Raw genomic sequence first — 25,391 nt, 5'->3', positions numbered from 1 at the left:
ACCATGGGCTGGGGGTCTAAGACAACAGAAACTTATTTCTCAGTTCTGGAGACCGGAAGTCCAAGACCAGGGTGCCATCATGGTTATGTTCAGGTGAGGGCTCTCTTCTGGGTTGCAGACTGCTGACTTCTTGTATCATCACATGGTGTGAAGAGGGCAAGAGAGCTCTCTGCGGTCTCTTTTATAAAGGCACTAATCCCAGTCACAAGGCCTCCACTCTCAGTATACTTCCAAATGTTGATTTCCTTTACTACAGAAATCATTCCATATTTCAGACTATTCATTACAAATTAGTGAGGTGAAGTTTACTTCCATCTAATGGCAAATGACAGAAGAAATGGAGTTTAAAGGGTAAGACTGGCAAGTAGTGATTTTTAAACAGTGCTAAATTGTTTAAAATTGAAGGGTGGAATGATGTTGATAATAGGGAGACAGAGGTAAAATATTAGGGAAGTATAGAGGCAAAATAATGCTTTGGTAAGTCAAATTTATATTTTATCAAAGATCTGAGAAAGCTGGTAAGGTTTTTTTTTCAAGCACAGACCCTTTTTTCTTAAAAGTTTAAGGCAGCATAATGAAATATGCATTAAGATCCCTTCTGTCTTAAGACAGGAAAAATTTAAAATGATTACCACTAGGAAAAAAACAACAACTGTATTTTAGCAAATGGGCAAATGAAAACCAGTCAGAATTCCTCATGCTGGACCCCTCCATGATACAGGCTCTGTTGTACCTGCATATGCACATAACAGGTTAAAGCAGCCATCAGAATACAACAGAATTTTAAGAATGAGAGTAACTATTCCAAGTATATTATACTCACAAAATAAAAACAGTGTCCCCAAGAGCACTAAGGTTTTTAAACCAATATTATTTATATTGAAAATGAAGAATAACAGAATAAAAAAAAAAATACAATAGAAGGAATTCTAAAAATCACTGCTAAAAATAAATGCCCAACTCTTTGAATTTAGACACAAAACTATCCATGCAACATTGCTATGGTCTGAATATTTGTGTCCCCCTGAAATTCATATGTTGAAATCCTAACTCCCAAAGTGATTGTATTAAGTGGTGGGGCCTTTTGGGAGGTGATCAGGTCATGAGGGCAGAGTCCTTGAAAATGGGATTAGCACCCAAGGGAGCCTGTTTGGCCCTTCATCATATAAGGACATAAGAAGAAGCCTCCTCCTATGAACCAGAAAGCAGGCCCTCACCAAATCTGCCAGCACCTCCAACTTAGACTTCCAGATATCAGAACTGTGGGAAATAAATTTCCATTGTTTACAAGCTACCCATTTACGGTATTTTACATAGCAGCCTGAATGTGCTAAGGGAGAAAATATTGTCCCAATTTGCTAACTCTACTTGTGTTTCTTAAATTTATTCTATTTTGTCCTCAAACTTCCAAATTAAATCTCACTTTTATGGAAAAAACTAGGATAATTTTATAATTATTTTACTATAATATTGAGACATCAATTACATTTTCTTCAATTAAAAAAAATCCCATCATGAATCCTTTGGTATTACTTGGGCAAACTGTAGCAAATTTTTCTTATGATACATACTTCCACGATGCAAAATGATGTCTGTGTTTACTACCTTGCCTATATTCTACATAAAACTTAAAGCATGTCTTCTCTAAAACAGTGGTCCCCAACCCTTCTGGCAGCAGGGACCGGTTTCGTGGAAGACAATTTTCCCATGGACTGGGGCAGGGGATGGTTTCAGGATAAAACTATGAAACTGTCCCACTTCAGATTATCAGGCATTAGATTCTCACAAGGAGCATACAACCCAAACCCCTCGCATATGCAGTTCCTAACAGGGTTCATGCTACTATGAGAATCTAACGCTGCCACTGGTCTGACAGGAGGTGGAGCTCAGATGGTAATGCTAACTTGTCAGCTTCTCACCTTCTGCTGCACAGTCTGCTTCCTAAAAGGCCATGTACCAGTACCAGTCCATGGTCTGGGGGGTTGGGAGCTCCTGCTCTAAAGAATAATTTTAAATGAGAGAAAACTCAAGTTTTAAAGTGCATGTTAAGCCTTACTCCAACTTTCATTTCTCTCTTTATAACAAAATTCTATTAACACATCTTGCAAAAAGATCACAGAATAATTTTATTTATAATGAATGTTATTCTCTCCAGACTTCAACTCATCAGTTTACTCTTATAACAGAGAATCAATTTAAATAACACCATCAAAATGGAATGAATATAAAACAATCTGCTATTACATATCGATTTCTTTGATATGTCATAATCATAGCCAGTTAGTCTTGCAACATGTGGTCCATTTCCAGTGAAATTCTCAATAAAATGCTAGGAATTACAGTCCTTCATATTGACATTTTATTGTAAAGCATGCTAGATGTGGCTGTCTTGATTGCTTTGGAAGTCAGTCAAATAAGTGCTCTGAAGAAAAGGCTGACACCACAAAACAACTTCATATGAAATCTATCCACAAATGGGATAGCAATGCCTCCAGATCCTTTGGTTTTTATCAGTCCCTTTGGAAAGTTAATTGATTGTTCCCTTAAAATTCTATTTTAAATAGGACAAATCACTGTCTATACAGTTTGTGCCAGCGTCCTTGATTTTCTTGCTTCCACTGATTTGTTTATCAAATCATACAGTGATGGTAGTCTTATTTTATCCATATTTTTGCTGTAAACATTGAGAAATATACCAAGGACAACTAAGAAACCAGACCATACATACCTAAGAGAAAGAAATAAGGAAAAAAATATTAAAATTAGCAAAATAACAATCTACTGTTAACCACAGAATTTGGTAATTTGTCCATAATAATTCTTCAGTGAAGTAAAATTCTGCTGTTCTACAATAACAGCATTAAAATAAAAATAGTATTCTTAGATGAGATTAGATAGAATCCTGTATCTTTTATTAATACATTGAATATATATAGAGAAAGATATTTTATAAAATTTTATATGACATAGTTCATTTGAGCTTTGGGGATAACAGCAGCATATTCAAAGTACAACCCCCTACCAAAAGTCTGAAGAGTACACTTAAAGCATTGGATATGTATATCTACCAAAGGCCATTTTGGGAATTAAACTCAGCTGTCCAACTCGTTGTCTCAGTTGGGTAGAATATAAAGGAATAAAAAGAGAAACATCCCTGAGAAAGTAGGGGAATCATTATAATTATATTTATGTATAACATAATACTATTATGTATTATACCTAGTACATATAGAAAGAAAAACTAGTTTATAGACAAATAACAATCTGTAATACATTGATGGAAATTAATTTTATGTTTCCCTCTAAACTTACAGATTGTTAAGATTTTGGTTTGAAACTTCACAATCTTGAGCAATGTAAGTTTAAATGATGCTAATGTCAAACAAACAGTACAGACAGTAAATATGAGAGTAAACACTTTGGCACACACAAAAAATACAAGCTAAGTACGTCTTTGGGATGTAACTTACAGAATACTTCTCTGCCTTAAATCCTTTGTGGAAACAGGCATCAAATAAACTAATACTTTTTAAAAGCATGTGCTATAAATACGTAATTTATATATTTGCAGTAGGGCAAAGGGGAATCCCTTAATCTCAACAATGTACACATCACTCACATTCACTCATAATGGAAACAGGTCACATTTGCACTGGACTCTGGTTAGGCAATTTAAGCATAAAATGATAAATTCAAAATAATAAACCACCGACATTTCCAAAATAGCAGAAGACACACTGATAGTTAAGAGATCAAGATGACAAAGTTTCTTTATAAAGCATAACAGGAAAAAAAAACCACATTAATTTATACAAAAATAAATACACTTACTACAAAAAAGAAAAAGTAGAAAAGTTGAAATTAAGATTAACAGGAAATGTGAAACACAGTACCTAAAAACTGAGTAAAAAGTACTTACTGAAATGTGAATGGTTTAGCAAAGAATATAAACGAAAGTACAATGGTCATTGCTTTTCTTCCTGTTGTCACTGTAGGAGCAATAAATTAGTTTAGAATGTGCCTATTATCTTGACAATATTTTAGAAATCATTTATTCAGCAAATATTTACAGAGCTGACTTACAGCGAGAATCTGTGTGAGGTGCCAAGGTAACAATGGAAAGTAAAAACCAACCAACCAAACAAATGCACAAAAGTCAATGTTCCCTGTTACTATGGAGTTTAGTCTTGTAGGGAAGCAGACATTAAATAATTAATACAGTTAAATGTTAAAGTATAACTGTAATGAATACTTGATGGAGACCATGGTATTATGTAGCCACAGTAAGTCTTAGAGAAAGGCTTTCCTATGGAAGCTATGATTAGCTAGAGGCAGGGGTTATTCTTTAAACACAGTAATCTAAAGGATCTACTCATATCTTAATAGGGGTCATCTCTGGATAAGACTATGAGTAATCATTACACTCTTCTTTACACATCTGTATTAACTTTCTCCTGTCCTTTGAAGTACTACACTTTGAAGTCTGCCGTAAGGCTGGAAGCCTTCCTCCCTGGTCCCAGGCAGAGCGGGGAGATCTGCATAGATCTCCGTGACAGCCCTTTCCTCCTCACTGCACATCAGTTGCCGTCTTCCCACTAGACTACGTGCTTTACTTAGTTTCTTGCCTTATTCATCTGTATATTCCAAGACTCTACAGTTCCTGGCACTTAGTAATTTATGCATGAATGAATGAATTCCAAAGGAAGAAGCTGTTTTGGAAACATGCCAGAGTCAGATTCCCAATGTCTGTTTTCATTTCTATAGTAAAAGGACCCCTATTTTATGCTGGGTATACGTTCCGCTTCTCCAGCTACTAGGTTTGGTCATGTGTCCAGGCTGTGGTGAAATGTGAGCAGAAGTGCTGTTTCTCGGAGTATGACTTTTAGGATTTTCATCTTCTCTTACTCCATCCTACTGCATAGCATGAGGATGAAGATGGCACAGCGGACAGAAAGAATGTGGGTTTCTCAGGAGCAGGGAGTCACCATACCAGCTTAGAGGCAGTATAATGTATGGTGAAGAGCACAGGTGTGCAGCCAGACTGCCATCACTGGAACCTGGCTCTGGTCGACTATGAGACAAGTCACTTAACCTCCCTGTACCTCAGTTTATCCATCTGCAAAATGGAACAATCATAGTGCCTAATTTATAGGACTGTTGTGAGATTAAAATAATGGTGTCTGGTACATACTAGGGCTATGTACACATTAGCTATGATTATTGCCAACTCTGGCTTTCTTTTACGTGAGAAAGAAAAACTCCTGCCTGCACCTCTAAGGCAAAGGCTGTACCTTAGAGTTTTGGCAAATGACACAGGTGACACACTGACTCATCTGTTCCTCTCATTAGGCTGTACGCTTTGTTCCAAAGCAGAACAAATACAACTGATTTTTCTATAGGGCCAAGCAAAGACCCTGCACAGAGCAGAGGCATAGTGCTTACTGGTGAAAAGGGAAGCTAATCTGGTTGGTGTCCTAGAAAATGTATAAATAAGCTAAAAAGCTTATTTAAAGTGTACTTCTCATACTTGAAATGCAACAAAATTGAAATTTTCAGTTATAGGTTAGAAGAATATAAAGGTAGTACTTTCTTTGGAGGTCTTCATCTCATCATAATTTTATAGAAAGTTCTTTTAATGCGTTTAAGGGTTACTGTTCTGATAAATGTATATGATTGATTTTAAAATTAAACCATCAAAATAAGAAAGTAAGACCAAAAATAAGTTTCTTTAGCATTCTAAAGAAAGGCCATAAGCCAAAGAATAAATTGGCGAAATAGGATAATTTTCTTTTTAATGTAAAGGAGATGTTGCCCTTATGTTTTGAAAAAGAACATCAGAGAAAATATGAATGCTTATTTTATAATCAAAGCAAGTAAATCCCTCCTACCTGTTACAGCAATAAGTGCACCAAAAATTTTAATCAAAGCCAGAACAAAGGAGATTCCAAAATATCCAGTGAGGGAAAAAAGGAACGCATAACCATAGGTCCGAATTGGATTCTGCAAAAAATAAAAAAGCCTGTTAGAAAAATGTGAAACAAACCCCGAGGTATTACAAATAAAATAAAACTACAGATTTTAATCAACTTCTTGAGCAATAATAAGCTGTTTGACAATGCAGTCAAGCAAAGATTCTTATTTTGATTTAATGAAAAAATAATGTTGAAATTAAAGATCCTCAACTTTTCTACATTATGAACAGCTTAAAAATCAACTCATAGGGTACAGCAAGGATAAAATAAATTTAAATATGAATCATTTCATTTCTGAAATTAATTTCTGATTGGCATACATTATATTAAAGGAGGTATCATTATGATAGCCTCTTGTGAACAAGAGAAATTAGAAATATAGAGAAAATTATTTAACAGAAGATATTTTTTTTTTAAAAAATGTGATTAGTGTTTACCTTTGCACAAAATGTTACTGCAGGGCCTAATCCACTAGTGCATGTCAAGCCCAGTAAAATGTATACAAAACCAATTGAATACGAATACAATACCTAGAGCAGATAAAAATAAAGAAGAAAAAAGTACTATCAAACAGAAAGTAGAAGACTAAGGTTTTTAACTCTATGGCTCAATCAGGTTTGCAGAACAAACATTTTAAAAGAAACATTATCATTTCAATATGGCCTAAATTTCCAGAAATGATATTTGATTCTAATGTTTTATAAGTCTATGCCTCAATTTTATGTACAAAATAACGCCTAGTAATATTAATCCTTTCATATATGCTTACATATTCATTTTTTTCTAGACTTAATTACTGAAATCAAACCAGATTTTTATGAGTTCTAAAAAACAATACTTAAATGAAAGAAAATAAAAAGCTTTAAAGCTACTTATAAAACCTAAAAAAACCCAAACATTAAGTTCTAAAAGACATTAAAATATAATGAAAATAAGCAGTATATGGCATATCTACTGCTTAACTTCTCTATTTTCCAACCAACCTTTTAATCCCAATTTACTATGCTTTTCATAAACAGAATCAGCAGCAGCAGTAGCAGCAGCAGCAAACCTAAATATCTGCTGTGTGTCAGGTACTGTACTGAAGCTCGGTATGGATTATTCCATTTACTTCTCACAGCCATCCTAGAGATGGGTATTCTTAGTCATCATAATCCAATTTCCAGATGAAGAAACTATAACTTAGAGATACTAAGTAATTTTCCCCAAATAAGTGCTAGTAAAGCCAGGATATGAACTAAGCTATCTTATTCCAGAGCCTACCATCATAACCACTGCATTATATTAACTTTCTAACAACCTACACTCCCTCAATTCTCTCTGCGCCCATCCTGACCTTATCTACGAGTAGTGATGATGATGAAGAAAATTCTTAACCAAGTTCCTGTGTTATCAGAAAGTACTTAAGTTGCCCCATTCTGTGTCAAGAAAATAACAGGAAAGAATAGTCCTGTCTATCCTTAATTCAGTATGCTCTTTCTGTCTAGCAAGGTGGCTGGTTATAAAATTAATGTCACACACACACACACACACACACACACACACACAGACACACACACATACACAATTTTCCTATATAAAAACCAGTTACAAGATATACAAAAAGACATTATTTGCAAAAAACACCAGTTATAAGACATACAGAAAGATATTATTTGCAGTAACTACAAAAAGATGAAATAATTTTAGTAAGTTATTATACCTAACAATACCTTTAATAAGAAATGTGCTGGATTTACATGAAGAAAACTTTAAACTCTAATGGACATTGAAAAAAAAAGACCACTTGAGTAAAAGAAAAGTCATACCTTATTCTTGGACTGAAATAATCAAGATGCCATTCTCCCTAAATTAATTTATAATTCAATGCCATACCAATCACAATACCAATGGAATTTTTAGTTTATTTGGGAATATAAACACCCCAGAATAACTACTGGTAGTAATATTCTGCAAAAGAAAAGGAACAATGGTAGCTAGTCCTAACAGATAATAAATGTATGAGAAAGCTGCTGTCATTATATGTACTATTGCAAAAATAAATTCAAATACAATTCTGAATGCCACACTAGAGTGTGATATGATAAAGAGGGCATTTAAAATGAGCTGAAAGTGGATTATTCAATAAATGATATTGGAAAAAATGGGTAGTCATTTGAAAGAAAAGAAGAAAAGTTCTTTTTAAAAAGTTTTAGATTGCATCAAGGGCTTAATAAAAAAGGAAAACACAAAACTAGTAGGCAAGAGGGATGACATGTTCTACATCTCAGGGTTGGGAAAGCTCTTTTCAACCATGATACTGAGCCAGAAGCCAGCAAGGCAAAGACAAACTGGGCCATATAAAAATGACAAACTTCTACATGGAAAAATACTACCCATTAGAAAGAGATAAGAGAAATGACATAACAAAAGATTTTATTTTAATACATAAAAACTAAATAAATGAGGAAAAAATTTGTTAACTATGCAACAAGTGGTTAGCACTGCTAGTTGTAGTTTTAGTTTTTACTTTCCTATAATGTTTGAATGTATTACTTTTATAAAAATGACAGCTTAAAAATGCAATGCTAGTTATAATGATATTATAATTATTTCATCAAATTATGTACATCACCATTTTTTAAGTCTGTCTAATTTGAAGAAAAAACACTAGAGTATTTACCATTTCAGAATTAGAAGCATTATGAAGTTTCATAGCTTTCTCTTGAACATTTCCAATGACAGCATCTGCACATAAGGCCAGGGAAATAAGCACCACACCTTCAAGAAGGTATTAAAAAAACAACAAAAAAAAAATCCTTATTTAAACATATGAACTATATTCAAGCTTTATCAGAAATTTCATTGGTCTAAAAAACAAAAGCAGATCTTCAACCACGTTTGGTAATCCAGAATATTCTTATTCACAATCAGTTGTAACAAGTACAAAGGTGATGATATTAAAAAAGATACACTAATAAACTGAGTTAGTTCTGTCACTGTTATCACATTTCAACAGCGTATCAAATAACAGTTCCACAAATATTCCACTAGTCTAATAGTTCCACTAGTTCTGAAAGTGTAGAAGAAACTCTTAGGGTATCTGTCTACTGGGATTAGTGGCTAGTCAGTTAATTAAAAAAAAAAAAAAGATGAAGAGAAAAGCCATTTTTGAAAAACCCTATTATTACTAAAATGTTTAATTTAAATCACATAAATATGCACGCAGCTGTCAGGGCCTTTTTCTTTGAGCATGGGTCCTGAATAGAATTCCGTATTTTCTCCTTTGTATAAACACACTAATAGCACACATTTTCCATGATTTCCAAGGTGCTTTTGTTTAAAAGTGCCCTGCAGAGTACAGAATCCTTTCATATGTTTACGAGCTTCCCTCCAATATTCACAGTGGTTTTACCCACACCTCATTCAATAGTGATTTTATTGCTTGTCAATCAAGTTGTGTCAGTTAACTCAGTTTTCACAAAAACAATTCTTTGTTCATACTCATTTTTGAAAAACTTAATAAAGGTACAACTGACATAAACAAATCTGAGAGTCAACACTATTCATTCCTGAGAGGCATCAAGTGCGCATGTGTACTTGGGAAGCAGGCTAGTAACTGACAGTATCTAGGACGCAGGGTCATCGGTCACTGTGCTTTACAGAAGGAGTCAAGAGCAGTCTTGGTTTTATCTATGAGTCTGATGGGGTTTAGAGAAATTTTTTCTTTCCTTTTGTTAACGCATAAGCAACCATAGGTAGCAGAAAAGTGCATGGACACGTGTGTATGCACCTCAGTCAATTAAGATTTAAATTTTTATACTTATTCAACTTTGTATCATCTAACTTCTGATATATATATATACACATACACACATATATACCTTATACATTCAAAGTTTTATTTATATCTATCTTAAATAACCATTTTAACAGTTAACCTCCTCTCCTTTAGATAATATACTCTAATAGATCAGGATAGGGATTTAAGTGCTCATGGATTATTCTTAATGATGAAGTATGGTTGGGTTCTAATTCTCTACAAAAATATGTCCATGGAACTCAGACAGGGTTAGCACTTAAGTTACAGTGAGAAGGTACAGAACCACTGGATTCAGCTCTTTCCATTGCTGTCACTATCACCACGCCCTCTGCCATCCTGTGTATGTAATTTCCCATTCATTATTCCTTCATCTCAGTCTGTCCTCCCACTATCTTTCCATGTGGGGAGTTGTTATTCTCTGTTTTATGGGTGAAGCACAAAGGGGTGTGGCAATTTACCTGCGGCTATATTTTTAAGTAATTCAAATAGAATTTGAAGCCACATCTCTCACTGCTAATTTGGTGCCTTCTCTAATATTACCTTTTCATAAGTACAAGAGTCACTTCTCTCAGTTTTCAAGTATAATATTCCTTGAAGCAATCCTGAAAGATCTAGACCATGGATTCCCAAGCCCCAGTCCCTGGCCTATTAGGAACCCGGCTGCACAGTTGGGGATAAGCAGCCAGTGAGCGAGCATTACCGCCTGAGCTCTGCCTCCTGTCAGATCAGCTGCGACAGATTCTCATAGGAGCGGGGACACTACTGTGAACTGCACACGTGAGGGATCTATGTTGCACTCCTTATGAAAATCTAATGCCTAATGATCTGTGGTGGGAGAGTAGTTTCATCTGAAACCATCCTCCCCCACCACTCCCTGTTGAAAAACTGTCTTCCATGGAACCAGTCCTTGGTGCCAAGAAGGTTAGGGACTGCTGATCTAGACCATGTTAGAAACATCTGCAACTATACACTTTCTCTAAAATCAAGCAGTGAGTGAGTTCTGGTAGCTACTACCAGAACCTTGGGGTTGCTAAAGGGTTGCTCCAAGATGCAGAACTGGTTACAGTTAAATACATTCATTCAGTTTGGTTAACCAGGTTAGTAAGTAAGATTGACAACTGGTGAGAGGTTCTGATTCTTAGGAAGAATAGTGAAGCTGATGTAAATAATTTTTTTCATTATGTAATAGTTTGGACTTTTTCTCAAACATACTTTGTACTTGCTGATGTTATTATGATTATTGCTGTTCTCTCAGTTTCTATAGAGTCCCAGATATTTTAAATTCTATTTTTGTCAGATTAGGAGATGGAATGTCACTAAGTTAGTCTTATTAGTAAAACTGACAATACTGCATATATAAACACCAAAGTACCCCCAATTTCTTTTTCAAATAAAAATAAAAATAGAATTCCAATACTTAATTCTTATTTCTAAAAATACTGCAATAACTAGTCTGCTTTTGAAAAACCTAAATTTAATTTACAAAATTTCACACAGCACACTATAGAGAAAACTTACTTACAGTAGAAACTTCAAGCACTTTAAGGTAATGTCTATATTTATATTAAACTGTTTAATACAACAGCACAGCACACCTTTCCTTCTTTAGCTAAAACAGTTACATGCAAATGTGCAAGTTTCAAAGTTTTTTTTCAAATGATAGTTGAAAACAATTACTACTGTTATTCCCTTATAACTCATATGTCTATTTCCAATTCAGCTTATCAAAGATTTTGACTTGGCAAAGTGTCCTCTCCTGTCAAAATGCAAGCACACTAAAAAACAAACAAACAAATTGCTCTATCTACAGAGCTGTGGTACTTTCACTACACCTTATATGGAAAGTCCAAAAGCTTTATGTTAGATATGAAAATTGCAGCTGTCATACTATCATTTAAAATGCTTACAAAATATTCGAAATTCGTATTCTAAACTAAAATGCCTATAAAAGCTAGAAATATACATTGCTTACCTGTCAGGTTGAAATTTGGTGCAATTGTGCTGTCAGCAAGGGTAAACCATATCAGGCCGAGGCTCATACATATGGCAGCAGACACATCTGCAACATTATAACGCTTTCCTGTATAAAACAAATGTAAGTCGGCTTCATTATGCAAATACCCACCCAGCTTTGTGTTTGCTCTAGGTGTTAAGTAGAACATGGATTCGTTTTTTTATATCCAATGCCAAAAACGTGAACACTTAGGTCAAGGCAGCAGTCACAAGAGGGCTTCTGAAAACTACCAATGGGAAGCAGTATGTCCCTATACGTTAGAAACAAGAGCTACTTTATCTGGTATAATAGTGACACTAAAATACATACTTTGGCAAAAACTGACAGCAAGAATAATGCACATCCACAAACATTTAAAAAAATTCCTGGAAATCTAGTGCCTATTTTACTTTATGCATAATAAAAGGTTACTAATTTTCTTGTAGTTTGTAAGTTTACAAAGTAACCAGAATAATGAATCTGGTTACATAACTAAGTTTGCAAATATCATAATGAGATTAACTTCCAGGCAGGTGAAAATTATTTTAATATAGCCTTATTTTAAAAATAAAATATAGTATGACTTTTTTGTAAGGTTTATAAGGACAATATTATATATGCCTAGTTAGTTGGGACAATAAATGTGATTTTTAATAGGGATTGAAGTCCATTATTTTTTCTTACACGAAGTTATCCTGAAGTGATACATGAAGTAGTTGAAAACACTTTCATTTTTAAAGGTTTATTCTGGGATGGTATCTAATGCATAAATGAAATCAGGCTGTATAAGAACTTCAGTGATACAGAAACACCCGACTATTAAAACACGAATATTCCTGATGACAATAAGAACAACAGAAGCTACTTTCACTGTTTGTTGTTATCACTACTTCCTCTTTTACTCCTATTTCCACAAAACTCATCACGTAGCTGGGGCTCTAAAAATCACTAAGCCAGCAGGGTTGGTAAAAATGCAGTTCTGCTCAGATTAAACTTTACTTCAATATGAGAACTGCCCATGTACAATGGAGGTGAAGTGTGGAGCCCTGGAGAGAAGAATGAAGGAAATGAAAAAAGGGACTTTTCCAGGTACTTCTGAGCTAGACCTTTAATACGTAAATATAGTATTGCTGGAAATGTGGTAGATTCCAAAATAAAATAATAAAACGAAGTATTATCTTTTCTTTTTCTTAAGTCCTAATTACTAACTTCAGACACTAAGGCATATCAGTGTTTTTTTTTTTTTTTGAGACAAGTCTTGCTGTGTCACCCAGGCTGCAGTGCGGTGGTGCAACCTCGGCTCACTGCAACTTCTGCCTTCTGGGTTCAAGCAATTCTTCTGCCTCATCCTCCGGAGTAGCTGGGACTACAGTCATACACCACTATGCCTGGCTAATTTTTGTATTTTTAGTAGAGACAAGGTTTCACCATATTGGCCAGGCTGGTCTTGAACTCCTGACCTTGTGATCCGCCTACCCTGCACGGCCATCAGTGTTTTTAGAATACCTTATTTTGGTAAGACATCATTCAGAATTGTTACAATACCTAGAATGCTCATTGAAAATATAATAGAAGTTTAATGTTTTTCCTAATGCTAGATGCCATAACATAGCCTATTAGTTTTAAAGAGTATAAAAAACATGTAATTACTATACCTTGAATAAAAACTCCTCCTAGCATAACAGGAATCAATTTGCAGCACTTGAAGATGACTTGGGTAGGGTAATTCAGGTAGCCCAAGGAAGTGTTTGATAACCCCATAGTACCCACAGTTAGAAAAGCTATTATCATGTAGGTTTTTCCTGGTATTCTGTAAAAGACAATTTTTAAAACCTTCATTTTGGGACCCAATTCATACTACTAAAAGATAATGTGTTCACAATGTGTAAATGTCTAATTACTTTTCTAATTTCTGGTTACTATTTCTGGAAATATTAGCAAAAATACCACTATTTAAAAACTGTAATGCTCTTGTATAAAAAAGTTTATAAAAATAACAATTTACCTTTATTTAATCAATCATAAATGAGGCCACTCAATTATGTAAAAAAGAGTTTAGATTTTTACTGAAGGTATAAATGTTGACAAAAGGTTTTTTTTTTTTTTTTAAACAGCAGTTCTAGCCACGAATAAAAACCATCTTAATCAAAGTTAGAAAAAAACAGCTTCTTTTTTTGTTTGCTTGAGACAAGGTCTCGCTTTGTTGCCCAGGCTGGAATGCAGTGGCACAATCTCAGCTAACTGCAACCTCTGTCTCATGGGTTCAAGAAATTATTTTGCCATAGCCTCTTGAGTAGCTGGGACTACAGGTGTGCACCACCATGCCCAGCTAATGTTGGCCTCCATAATGGTAAAAGGTACCTTAACTATTTTAAAACGAATTTTTAACTCTTGAATTGTTGTTCTGTTTCCTAATGTTTCCATCTAGCATTAGGAAAAATACATCTATCCATTCTGTTAAAATAACCCAAGAAGAATTTCTCTAGGAAAAGTTCATGTGGTTTAAAACCCTAGATATAATTTTATTATAATATCTTATAGATCATCTCTCTGTATTCCATGTTATAATAATCAACTTTTAAGATGAGGTATCTGACTCTCTCCTCATGATTTCAAGTCTTTTAACTTTGGCTCTATCTAAAGTTCCTAAAGGAGATTCTTAATTCAGCATCTTCAGAATTTTGAGCCATTACTGTGAGCATATGCTCACTTTGACTAGATATTTAATGGTCTAAACTAATAATCTTGTACGCTGGTATGATGAACACAAACACAATGAGGCACTATTCATATTGACAATGCTGGAGAGTTAGATGTAATTTCCATTTTACAATTTGTGTTGACATTGAAATTAAGGCAACAAAATTCCTCATCTTTTATATGGTTAGATATAAGGTAAAATAATTTACTGGAAAAAGTCAATTAAAATGCATCATTTACATTGTGATTCTGAGGGTTTTTTTCTTCCACTTAAGTACTAATAGAGTAGTTAACTGTGAAAATCCACATGGGAACAACTTGGCATGCCCATATGCATCAGCGTAAATGTGTTCATGCCATCCATGGGGTTTGACCCTCACTGGGATATCATCAGTGATGGTGGAGCACCACTTCTCCAGGTAAAATGATGAAAGTCATGGTGGTCAGATTTCCTCAAAGATAAATGGCAAATCATTGGCAGAGAATAAAAATTCAAGTCAGAAAAACTTACAAGGAATGAGTAGAAAAGTAGCACAGTACAGGTAGAAAGAAAACCAGCCTGAAACTCAGGGGAACTAAATCCAAAAGTAGCTCCAAAAGGAGCTCAAAAAATTCTCAGCAGTCCTCTAGGTCTTTGTTTTCTCACTGGTAAAATGAAGACATTAGATTTGATCAGCTTGCCTCCAGAATACTCACTATTTCTATTTTATTTAATATGTTGATTGCTTCCTTAGGAATGGGGAGAAAATTTTTTTTTGAGACCGAGTCTTGCTCTTGTTGCCCAGGCTGGAGTGCAGTGGCGCCATCTTGGCTCAATGCAACCTCCACCTCCGGGGTTCAAACCATTCTCCTGCCTCAGGTTCCTGAGTAGCTAGGATTACAAGTGCCTGCCACCACGTCCAGCTAATTATATATTTTTGGTAGAGACGGGGTTTCACCATGTTGGCCAGGTTGGTCTCAAACTCCTAACCTCAGGTGATCAACCTGCTTTGGCCTCCCAAAGTGCTAGGATTACAGGCATGAGCCACCGTGCCTGGCTGGGAGAAAATTTTAACTTTAAAAACCTCTTCAAGACAAATCTGAGAGCTCTCCTTAATTAAAAACTCATAATAATTAATAATAATGTTACAAGGTATTCTTTGATGAAAAATAATTAGCAGTATATTTAGGATATTACACTTTATGATGTACTTTAGCATGCATTACCACATATGATCCTCAAAATAAAATTTAGAGTATTATAGAAACTTCTCTGAGGTCTTGACAGATGTAATAAGACCCAAGTGCCAAGACCCAAACCCATGTTTCTAACTCCAAATTCTCAATGAGTATTGATGTACTTATTCCAGTATGCCGGTATTCATAATAGGAAGAAGAAAAAAATAACAACAGCAAAGAGTTTAGCTAATTAAAGGTCTGAGTAGCAGTACCATTAAATAAATTCAGATATGGGTGTACATGCAGAAATAAATTCAGAAAGGTTTCAATTCATTACATTTATTATAAATACATAAATTCTTCTCCCAAATTGTTTCACTTATACATTATTATTATTTTTTAAATATGTTATGGTCATGTGATTTAAAAGTTGGGATAAACATGGACTGAGGCCCCCTCCCCTCTCATCTGGGTAGCTGATAGGGAGGTATTTCTTTCTGAAATGTAACAGGACATGCATCGTCATTGCATCATTTTTCATGTACAAAGACAGTATTAGTGTCTTTTGCCTTAGAAGCAATCTTACCTTAGAAGGCCCAGTAGTTTGCAATAAGTAGTGAATCATCATCAAACTTCCTTATGTATTAGTCTTGACAGATATATTTAATTACTTCCTATTCTATCACCTATGGCTATTCCCAGTACTCCTCTAGGTCTTTGTTTTCTCATTGGTAAAATGAGGAAGTTGGATTTCATTGGCTTGCCTCCATGATTCTATCATGGAGAATCATGATAAAACAAAAAAATAACGAAGATGATACTCTAAGGTTCAAATATTTTTACAATAATTGCTACTGTAATTTACTGGCAATGAAGACAAGTTGAGAGGCAAAATTAGACCCATGAAGAAACCTGTAATACAGATTTAAATATATAAATCTGTAGTTACCTTGATACAAACTTCAAAATCATTTTATGATTAAAAAAAAAGCTGCACAATTTCTGAAATCTTCACTAAAGGATTAAACGTTTGTATCAAGGTATGTCAGTATTACAGTTGTTATTACATTTAAACCGCACAATAGATACATGATATATACACACATTAGGGTATGACAGAATGAGCACACTTCTTACATTAACCAAGAAAATTTTATATTCAAATTCTTAACCACTTTCTATTTATAATCAGAGACTAAGTTTTATTGCATACTGTTCTATATGCCATTAAAAATACATCAAGATATTTCTCAAATCTAGATGGTTGCTAACTGAAATGATATTGTCAAACAAGCACATTTGGTCTTGATGAAAAGGAATGAAATATGTTTCTCTAATGCTTAAGAATGCAACCTCAGTTATCGGACATCATATGGCAATGTCAGCTGGGGCATATCCCACAAAAACTTCACATTCTAAAAAAGCATTATAACAACAGATGCAGACTTGGTATCCTTCATCAAAATTGCTCACGGACCAGAAGTGTTTCAAATATCGATTTTTTTCAGATTTTGGAATATTTGCATCTGCATAGTAAGGTATCTTGGGGAATGGGACACAGGTCTTACTATGAGATTTATTTATGTTTCATATATACATTATACACATAACCTGAAGGTAATTTTACAGAACATTTTTGATATGGTTTTACTGTGTCCCCACTCAAATCTCATCTTGAATTGTACTCCTGTAATTTCCATGTGTTGTGGGAGGGACCCAGTGGGAGATAATTTGAATCATGGGGGTGGTTCCCCCATACTGTTCTCATGGTAATGATTAAGTCTCACAAAATCGGATGGTTTTATCAGGGGTTTCCACTTTTGCTCATTTTCCACTCTTCCTCATTTTCTCTTGCCACCACCATGTAAGAAGTGCCTTTTGACTCTTGCCATGATTCTGAGGCCTCCCCAGTCATGTGGAACTGTAAGTCCAATTAAACCTCTTTTTCTTCCCAGTTTCGGGTATGTCTTTATCAGCAGCGTGAAAACGGACTAATAATAGTACATTGGTACTGGGAGTGAGGTGTTGCTGAAATGAGACCCAAAAATTTGGAAGCAACTTTGGAACTGGGTATCAGGCAGAGGCTGGAAGAGTTTAGAGGACTCAGAAGACAGGAAAATGTAGGACAGTTTGGAGCCACCTAGAGACTTGTTCAATGGCTTTGGTAAAAAAGTTGATAGTGATATGAACAATAAGGTCCAGGCTGAGGTGGTCTCAGATGGAGATGAGGAACTTGTTGGGAACTAGAGCAAAGGTGACTCTTACTATGTTTTAGCAAAGAGACTGGTGGCAGTTGCCCCTGCCCTAGAGATCTTTGGAACTTTGAGATAATTTAGGGTATCTGGCAGAAGAAATTTCTAAGCAGCAAAGCATTCAAAAGGTAACTTGGGTGCTGTTGAAAGCATTCCATTTTAAAAGGGAAACAGAGCAAAAACGTTAAGAAAATTTGCAGCCTGACGATGCAGTAGAAAAGAAGAACCCATTGTGTGAGGAGAAATTCAAGCTGGCTGCAGAAATTTGCATAAGTAACAAGGATCTGAATGTTAATCCCCAAGACAATGGGGAAAATGTCTCTAGAGCATGTCATAGGTCTTCATGGCAGCCACTCCCATCATAGGCCAGGAAGTCTAGGAGGAAAAAATGGTTTCGTGGGCTGGGCTCAGGGTCATTACGCTGTGTGCAGCTTAAGAACTTGGTGCCCTGCATCCCAACTGTCCCAGAGCTGGTCATGGTGCACATTTTATATAATTTTGTGCACAAAACAAAATCTGTGTTAAGTACTTATGTTTGGAAGTTTCCACTTGTGTCACACTGGCACTCAAAACTTTTCTAATTTTGAAGCATTTCTAGATTTCAGATTTTTGGATTAGGGATGCTCAACTGTACTGATATTTCATTTCACCACTGTGATGTCAGTTGCACTATAAATCAGTAACTGCACCTATTTCAGCAGAATTTATAAAAACCAAGTATGTATATCATGTTTTTTATCATGTTTTAAGAAGATGTAACATCGTAAGTTGAGCCTAAAGCTATTATTTTTTTATTTTGTAATACTGCATTTAAGGAGAGACTTCATTTTTTTCCAGTGTATAAATTAATAAACTGTATTTAGTATTATTAAGTTGGTTATACTGACAAGAGATCATGCTTATTAGATATTTTGTTAATAGAAGTATAAATTTCACGCATATTCAGTATGCCAAAAAAATTCAACTAATACGAGTGAAATATCAAAAAATAAAAACAAACCACATACCTCCTCCTTTTGTCCTGAATAAGCTGAAGTTCTATTAGGCCAAATATGGAGTAAAAGGCAAACTGCACTAAGGTAAGGTACCAGCCATAGGACTTAAAACCCTCCACTGAAAATATTAATTCCTGTCAAAAGACACATGAACACTGTTAAGTCCAAGGCAGCACATTAATTTCCTAAAAATAAATTCTTATAAACACAACATTTTTAAAGAAACCAAGCCCCACCTCCAACAACAACAAAATGTATATTAGAGAGGTCAGAAGCTCTTTCATATTGATAATGTTATTTTTTGAAATTCTTGTGCCATAGATGATATAAACCTTCTTTTAGAGGAAATGGTTAATTTGCCTAACCATATTATAAAGTAATATTTATTATCAGTTATTAATAAGCCATTTTTAACAAGTCACTAAGAGGTATTCTAATAGTTATCTGGTTTTTTTAATTGACTAAATCAAATTGATCAATAAATCAAATCGAATAAGTGAAGTGTATGTATAAATATGCATACATCTATTAAAAAACCCTTCATTACCAAACCCCAACCATTTTCTCTGAACTATTTTGATATGTAATTATATGTAACAGTAGCAATGTCAGTTTTCACAAAATGAAAGTGGTTAAGTTATAAACATAATTAGCAGGGGTTTGTGTAACTTAAAAAAACTTTGCATAAACCAATTATAAACTAAAATACTTGATTATTTAGAGAAAATGTATTTAATGAAACTTAGCAAATTTCAAATTCATTTTCCATTGCAATGGCTAACTCTGTTCCCAAGCTATTTGGTAACAGTGGTATACTGAAGAAAAAAATGTTTCTAAAATGTTTCTCAACAAGAAATTCTAATCTCTATTTTTAATTGTTCTTCATTGTGGCATCTCAAGTTTTATATCACCTACTACTGGAATATCAGTTATTATAAATATTAAAATTTATAATTCATTTTTGTTTTACATTAATATTCTCCATAGCATTCTTGCAAGCTAGCTAACTAAAAAAGTCACAATTCCATGTTCACTTACATTTCCCTTGATATTTCATCTCTACAAGACAATGAAAAAGAATGCAATTTTTAAATTCACTAACTGTTTAGTACTAAAGAACACTGGAAATATTATCTGTGTTTTAAGAAAATACATCATTTTCCTTTCCTTGAATAACAAAGGCTTTCTCTTGTTATGGGAAAATATCCACTAATTAAATGACCATTAATAAAATTAGAACCCATTCCAACATCCTGTTTTCACTAGCCCGGATCCTCACCCATCCAGCCCATGTCTTTGAAGGTCAGAAATTTGCTCCTGGCCAAAGGTATACAACTTCTTCAAACATAATGTAAGTATGAGACAAATTGTTGCAGTGTTAGAAATGTTTTGTGCCAGCAAAAAATCACAGAACAATAAGATTCTGGCAAAGTTAGAAAACAAAGCAAATAAGAATGCGAATTTAAGAGGTGTTTAAAAAAGAAATAATTTAAATATTATAGGATTAAAGAGATACCTTTAGAAAACCATAAAATATCCTGATATATTTTTGCAAAAATGATCTTTTATTATCGAGCTCCAAGAATCAAGTAAACTACACTATCATTCAATAATGTTCCAAGATATCAATCAGTACTTGAATCATTTATTTCTCCTGGAAACACATGGTTGCAATTATTACCTACATTTTGTTAAATATTTAAAAATTAATTTTCATAATTACAATTTTTCAGGGTAATCTCTACATGTGTCTCCTCTGCACTTAAAATGTTTAGCTCTTGAATTTTTGATCTGTTTTCTGTTTTAAGAAGCTCTTTTCTACTACTATACTAAAAAATTCAAATTTATGAATCAGCCAGTATCCCGTAAGTGACTATCCCGGGCAAAACTAGTTAAGTGCCCATACTGACTGCAATTATTATAAATAATTAACATATTACAAACATATAACTTTTTTACCTGTAAATACCCGTAAATTAGGTAAAATACAAAAACTCCAGCAACACATATGAAAAACTGAGTAAGTTTGTTAAACTTGCTGAGATTCATGCCAAGTACCACGATGTCGTCAACTGACTTGATGTGTGGTGACATTGTTTGGGTTTTGGATGGCACAGTGATAGAAATATATTTCCTGGAATTGTTGAACTTGAGATCCATTGTTATTTTGCTGCATTCAATGCTTTCAGAGTTATCTTTGTTGGTTTCCTGGACTCTCTTGTCCTGTATGTCTCTTGCTTGCTGTGTCAAGTCCTAGAGAAGGAAATAGCAAGTAAAAGAAAACATTTAGATGATAAAGTGTAATCCTCCAAATAATATTCCAAATCATACTTTAAAATTATATAAATGTCTGCTTCTCTCTGGATATTAGTATATTAATTCCTGTATTCTAGGTTCTAAACCACCAAAAAACAGTATGTCTATAATCTTTAAACAATTTGTCTACAGTTGATAAAGATTAGTACATCATTAAACTAAATATAAACCATACTTATTTCCACAGCAACAAAAGCTAGTATTTCATCAAAGAACATGCCTTTGCGTCTATAAATACAGTTGATGCATAACATCTTCAACATTAAAGTCAATCTTTATTTGTAGAAGAGTAAAAACAAAGTAATTCTCCTTTAAATACTAAGATAATTCTAAGATATATTTGCTAATGACATTTAAAAAATAAACTAAAAAAACAAAGGCTGGGTGTGGTGGCTCATGCCTGTAATCCCAACATTTTGGGAGGCTGAAGCAGAGAGACTGCTTGAGACCAGGAGTTCAAGACCAGCCTGGGCAACATAGCAAGACCCTCTCTCTACAAAATAAAATAAAATAAAATAAAATAAAATAATTAGCTGGGCATGGTGGTGCACACCTGTAGTCCTAGGTACTCAGGAGGCTGAGGCAGGAGGATCACTTGAGTCCAGGAGTTTGAGGCTGCAGTAATCTATGATTGCACCACTGCACTCCAGCCTGGGCGACAGACCCAGACCCTGCCTCTAGAAAATAAATGAAAAAAAAAAAAAACAAAAACAAAAAACAAAAAACAAAAACCCCCAAACTAGGGTCCTTACAAAGCTAGATTTATCACAGACTACAGAAAGCACAATATGCTTCAGCAGTAGCATCTCTTAGGTTAAAAAACGTTTTCTTCCTCTGGAGCAAATCATTTTAATTTAATTTACATTCTTCTGGGATGTAAAAGGCTGGAGAAAATATGTCATTTTTTGTCAGTTTAAAAAAAGTTATGAAGCTACCAATTTCTCTTTGGATTTATATAAACTGAACTCCATGTAAAGACTGAGGAAAGACTGAAGAATTATGACAAAGTATAGAACAAACCTATGTAAAAGAAATTATTTTCTTAGAAACGACTCATCTGTTTTTAATTCCAGTGGGAACAAAAATTTAAACTCTGCAGCATAAAGAGAAATAAGAATAATTTTGACAGTGTTTTCCTTTGGTAATTTTTTTTTTAAACTGTTAAAAGATGGTTTAAAATGGCCAAAATTAGAGTCACCTCTTCATGATCACTTCTAGTTTGCTAATTTACAGAGGTTAACCAGGTCATCCTTAGGAATTAAAGGAGGGGTCAAGATTCTGAATACCACTTGTAACTAAAAACACGCAGTCACCATAACATTTTATAGGGCACCTGCCATATTCCTAAATAGAAAAGTAATTTCATGAAGTTTACTGCGTTCCTCTTGTTTATTCTTCGCTTTCCTTTGTTCTTGCTTCCCACATTATGTTTCAATCACTGTCATTTGTAAGACTTTTTATGTAATCTCTCAGGACATCTTTGAGATGTGACTTTCTTTTAAAACCATGCTTTAAATTATCTCTCCTAAATATTTGGTCAAATCTGTGCTTGAATCTACATTCAAAACGAAGAGATGAAAACCTTAACAATTTACTCTTTTCTCTGTGTGGGCATGGATATAGAGTACCATTCAAATAAACCCGGCCTCACATAGGTTTCTAAGTTTGCTCTCCCTCCACTCTCAATAAAGCCATAAACCACCCATGTTTCACTCCTGAAATACACCAGAGACTTTCAAACACCCCTGCCTTCTGTTCATGATGTCCTTTCAGTCTGAGGTCTTCTTTCTCAAGGTCAGGTTTGAAGTTCAGCTTTAATATCCCCTCCTTTGTGACACCATCACTAATCCCCCCAGTTACTAGAAAACAGAACTTGAAAGGCAAGATTCAAATCTTATTTGTCTCTGTGTCCTTGATACCTGGCATATACTCTGATGTGATATTCAGATGAACCAAATAAACTGATCCTTCCTCTTGAAACCCTCAAACTTCAGCTTGCAGTCACTCACCTTCTGCTTGGATATGATTTTTGAAATGGATGGTGGTACTGGCAAACTTTATCAGTAAAACTGAAAATATTATAGAAAAACAGTGGGGAAATTTACAAACAATGCTTATATATTTACACATACATACAGAATAAATAAAACTAGAAAATATCTTTCCTGCTTTTATTGGCATCAAAACATTTCTCCAGAAGGTCACGCTTTCCCAAAGTCACCTTCTTCTGAGATGTTTGTAATTTAGTAAACTGCCAAGCATATTGTAATGACTCAATACAATTATAGGTAATAGTATAAGAAAGCAGTATAACATAATGCTTTCCCCATGCTTTGGAATTTTGACAGATATGAGTTCAAGTTCTGGCTTTGCTACTTATTAGCTGAGAAGCCTTGGGCAAATCGTTTAACTTTTCTAAGCTTTAGGTTCTGTACCTTCAAAAGTGGGAGAAGTTAAAAATGTGCCTATCACAGGATTTTGGTTAGGACTGTATGAAATAAATGTAACATTGCCTGGCATATGACAGTCCAAAATTGTGCTAGTTGTCATCCTTCAACTTTTTAGAAATATTGCTAGGGTGATATGGTGTGCTTAAGATGACTCACCCCTTTGATGTGCAGCTGGAAATACAGACCTGAATTTCCAACGCTGCCTTCTCTCCTGAGATCCAGAGTTCTGTGTCTAAATGCTTCTTTGATACCTCCACTCATAAGCTCTGCTGGCATCTCATATTTAAAGTGGCCAAAGCTGATTATTTTCCCCTCAAAACAAATCTACTGTTGGTTCCTATATTCCCAATCTCACTTAACAGTACCTAGTATGAAACACAAGCTAAAAATCTGGGAGTTATCTTAACAATCTTTGCTTTTCCTCACGTTCTATACTTTGCCAAGATTCCTGTTAACTCTACATCTATAACTATATCTAAAATCTGTTTTGGACCCTACTCCATCAGGCAGCCATTTTCTCTTACCTAGATTACTAGACAGTTTATAATCAATTCTTCCCTTTCTGACCCATCTGTCGCATGGTTCAACGTGAAGTCTGACCGTGCTGCATCCATGAATAAGGCCTCGAAGTTAAAAACAAGATGATGTCCTGTACACTAATATCATATTATACATATTTTTCAAATTCCTAAATTATAATGGTATAGCTTTTTTGTTTTTATACTTGTTTCTCCTAAAAGCCTATGAAATCCTTAAGGCAAGAGGTATCTTCATATGATGTTCTAGCACATAACAAAAATGTAAGATTAAATGAAGGACTCTACCGCTCTTTAGCAAGCACCATTTATTTTTTTATTTTATTTATTTATTTATTTTGAGACGGAGTCTCCCTCATCGCCCAGGCTGGAGTACAGTGGCGCAATCTCGGCTCACTGCAACTTCCTCCTCCCGGGTTCATGCCATTCTCCTGCCTCAGCCTCCCGAGCAGCTGGGACTACATGCACCCGCCACCACGCCAGGCTAATTTTTTGTATTTTAAGTAGAGATGGGGTTTCACCGTGTTAGCCAGGATGGTCTTGATCTCCTGAACTCGTGATCCGCCCGCCTCGGCCTCCTAAAGTGCTGGGATTACAGGCGTGAGCCACCGCGCCCGGCCAGCAAGCAACATTTATTTAATCAACGTTATTCAGCTCCTTTCCAACACTTTACCACTTCTAATACACTTCTTGGCAACTTTATGTGCTGCAGATCTAGGCCACAGGTGCAGAATGAAATCTCTCTAGCACTGTCTTTTCTACATGTGTGCCAAAATACCGACATCGCTACTGAAACTCCCCACAAAACATTTGAAATGAACATGAAAATAAATTTGCTTTTCCTTTGCTTGAGGCATCAGTCTCATAAAACTTGCCCACCAAAGCCTTGCATTTAGAATGCTGTTTTATTAATAAGAACATCACTAGTGAGAAAGTGTGACTGATGAAGACCGCTGATATCTAATAAGTGGGATCATTGGGGAATGTTTGCCATATCCCTTCCACTTCAAACATTAATGATTGGTATTAACCTTCATCTAAAAAAAAATGGGCCAAACTCCTTGTGGTGCAGGGGGCAAAAATGAAGCATGGAATTAAAATTAGTTTTCAGACTAAATGATCAAGATTGTGCTTTGCTTTTGAAGCTCACAGTAATCCTTGAAACTAAAATATCTATCTATCTATCTATCTATCTATCTATCTATCTATCTATCTAT

At 34.8% G+C, this 25,391-nt stretch overlaps 1 protein-coding gene across 12 annotated transcripts in view; it reads right to left on the bottom strand.

The window, feature by feature from the left end:
- Positions 1-2,106: 2,106 nt before the first annotated feature.
- SLC35B3 (solute carrier family 35 member B3) overlaps positions 2,107-25,391 on the bottom strand; it is a 24,851-nt gene continuing 1,566 nt past the window's right edge. For 8 of the 12 annotated variants that reach the window (XM_023221175.2, XM_023221180.3, XM_023221176.2 and 5 more), the window contains 9 exons: positions 20,832-21,125; positions 18,885-19,006; positions 13,423-13,577; positions 11,747-11,854; positions 8,635-8,732; positions 6,410-6,502; positions 5,889-6,000; positions 3,920-3,989; positions 2,107-2,728 (listed from right to left, as the gene is read on the bottom strand). In XM_023221175.2, the coding sequence (XP_023076943.1) occupies positions 2,578-2,728; positions 3,920-3,989; positions 5,889-6,000; positions 6,410-6,502; positions 8,635-8,732; positions 11,747-11,854; positions 13,423-13,577; positions 18,885-19,006; positions 20,832-21,125 (1,203 nt within the window). In that variant the 3' untranslated portion in view covers positions 2,107-2,577. The remainder of the gene's footprint in view (positions 2,729-3,919; positions 3,990-5,888; positions 6,001-6,409; positions 6,503-8,634; positions 8,733-11,746; positions 11,855-13,422; positions 13,578-18,884; positions 19,007-20,831; positions 21,126-25,391) is intronic. The other 4 variants (XM_031935693.1, XM_023221178.2, XM_023221177.2 and 1 more) reach the window with 3 other exon arrangements.

The sequence above is a fragment of the Piliocolobus tephrosceles genome, chromosome 5 (assembly GCF_002776525.5).
Source record: "Piliocolobus tephrosceles isolate RC106 chromosome 5, ASM277652v3, whole genome shotgun sequence".
Classification (NCBI taxonomy): domain Eukaryota; kingdom Metazoa; phylum Chordata; class Mammalia; order Primates; family Cercopithecidae; genus Piliocolobus; species Piliocolobus tephrosceles.
The sequence above is the reverse complement of the archived record's forward strand: the minus strand, read 5'-3'. Positions and strand labels throughout refer to the sequence as shown.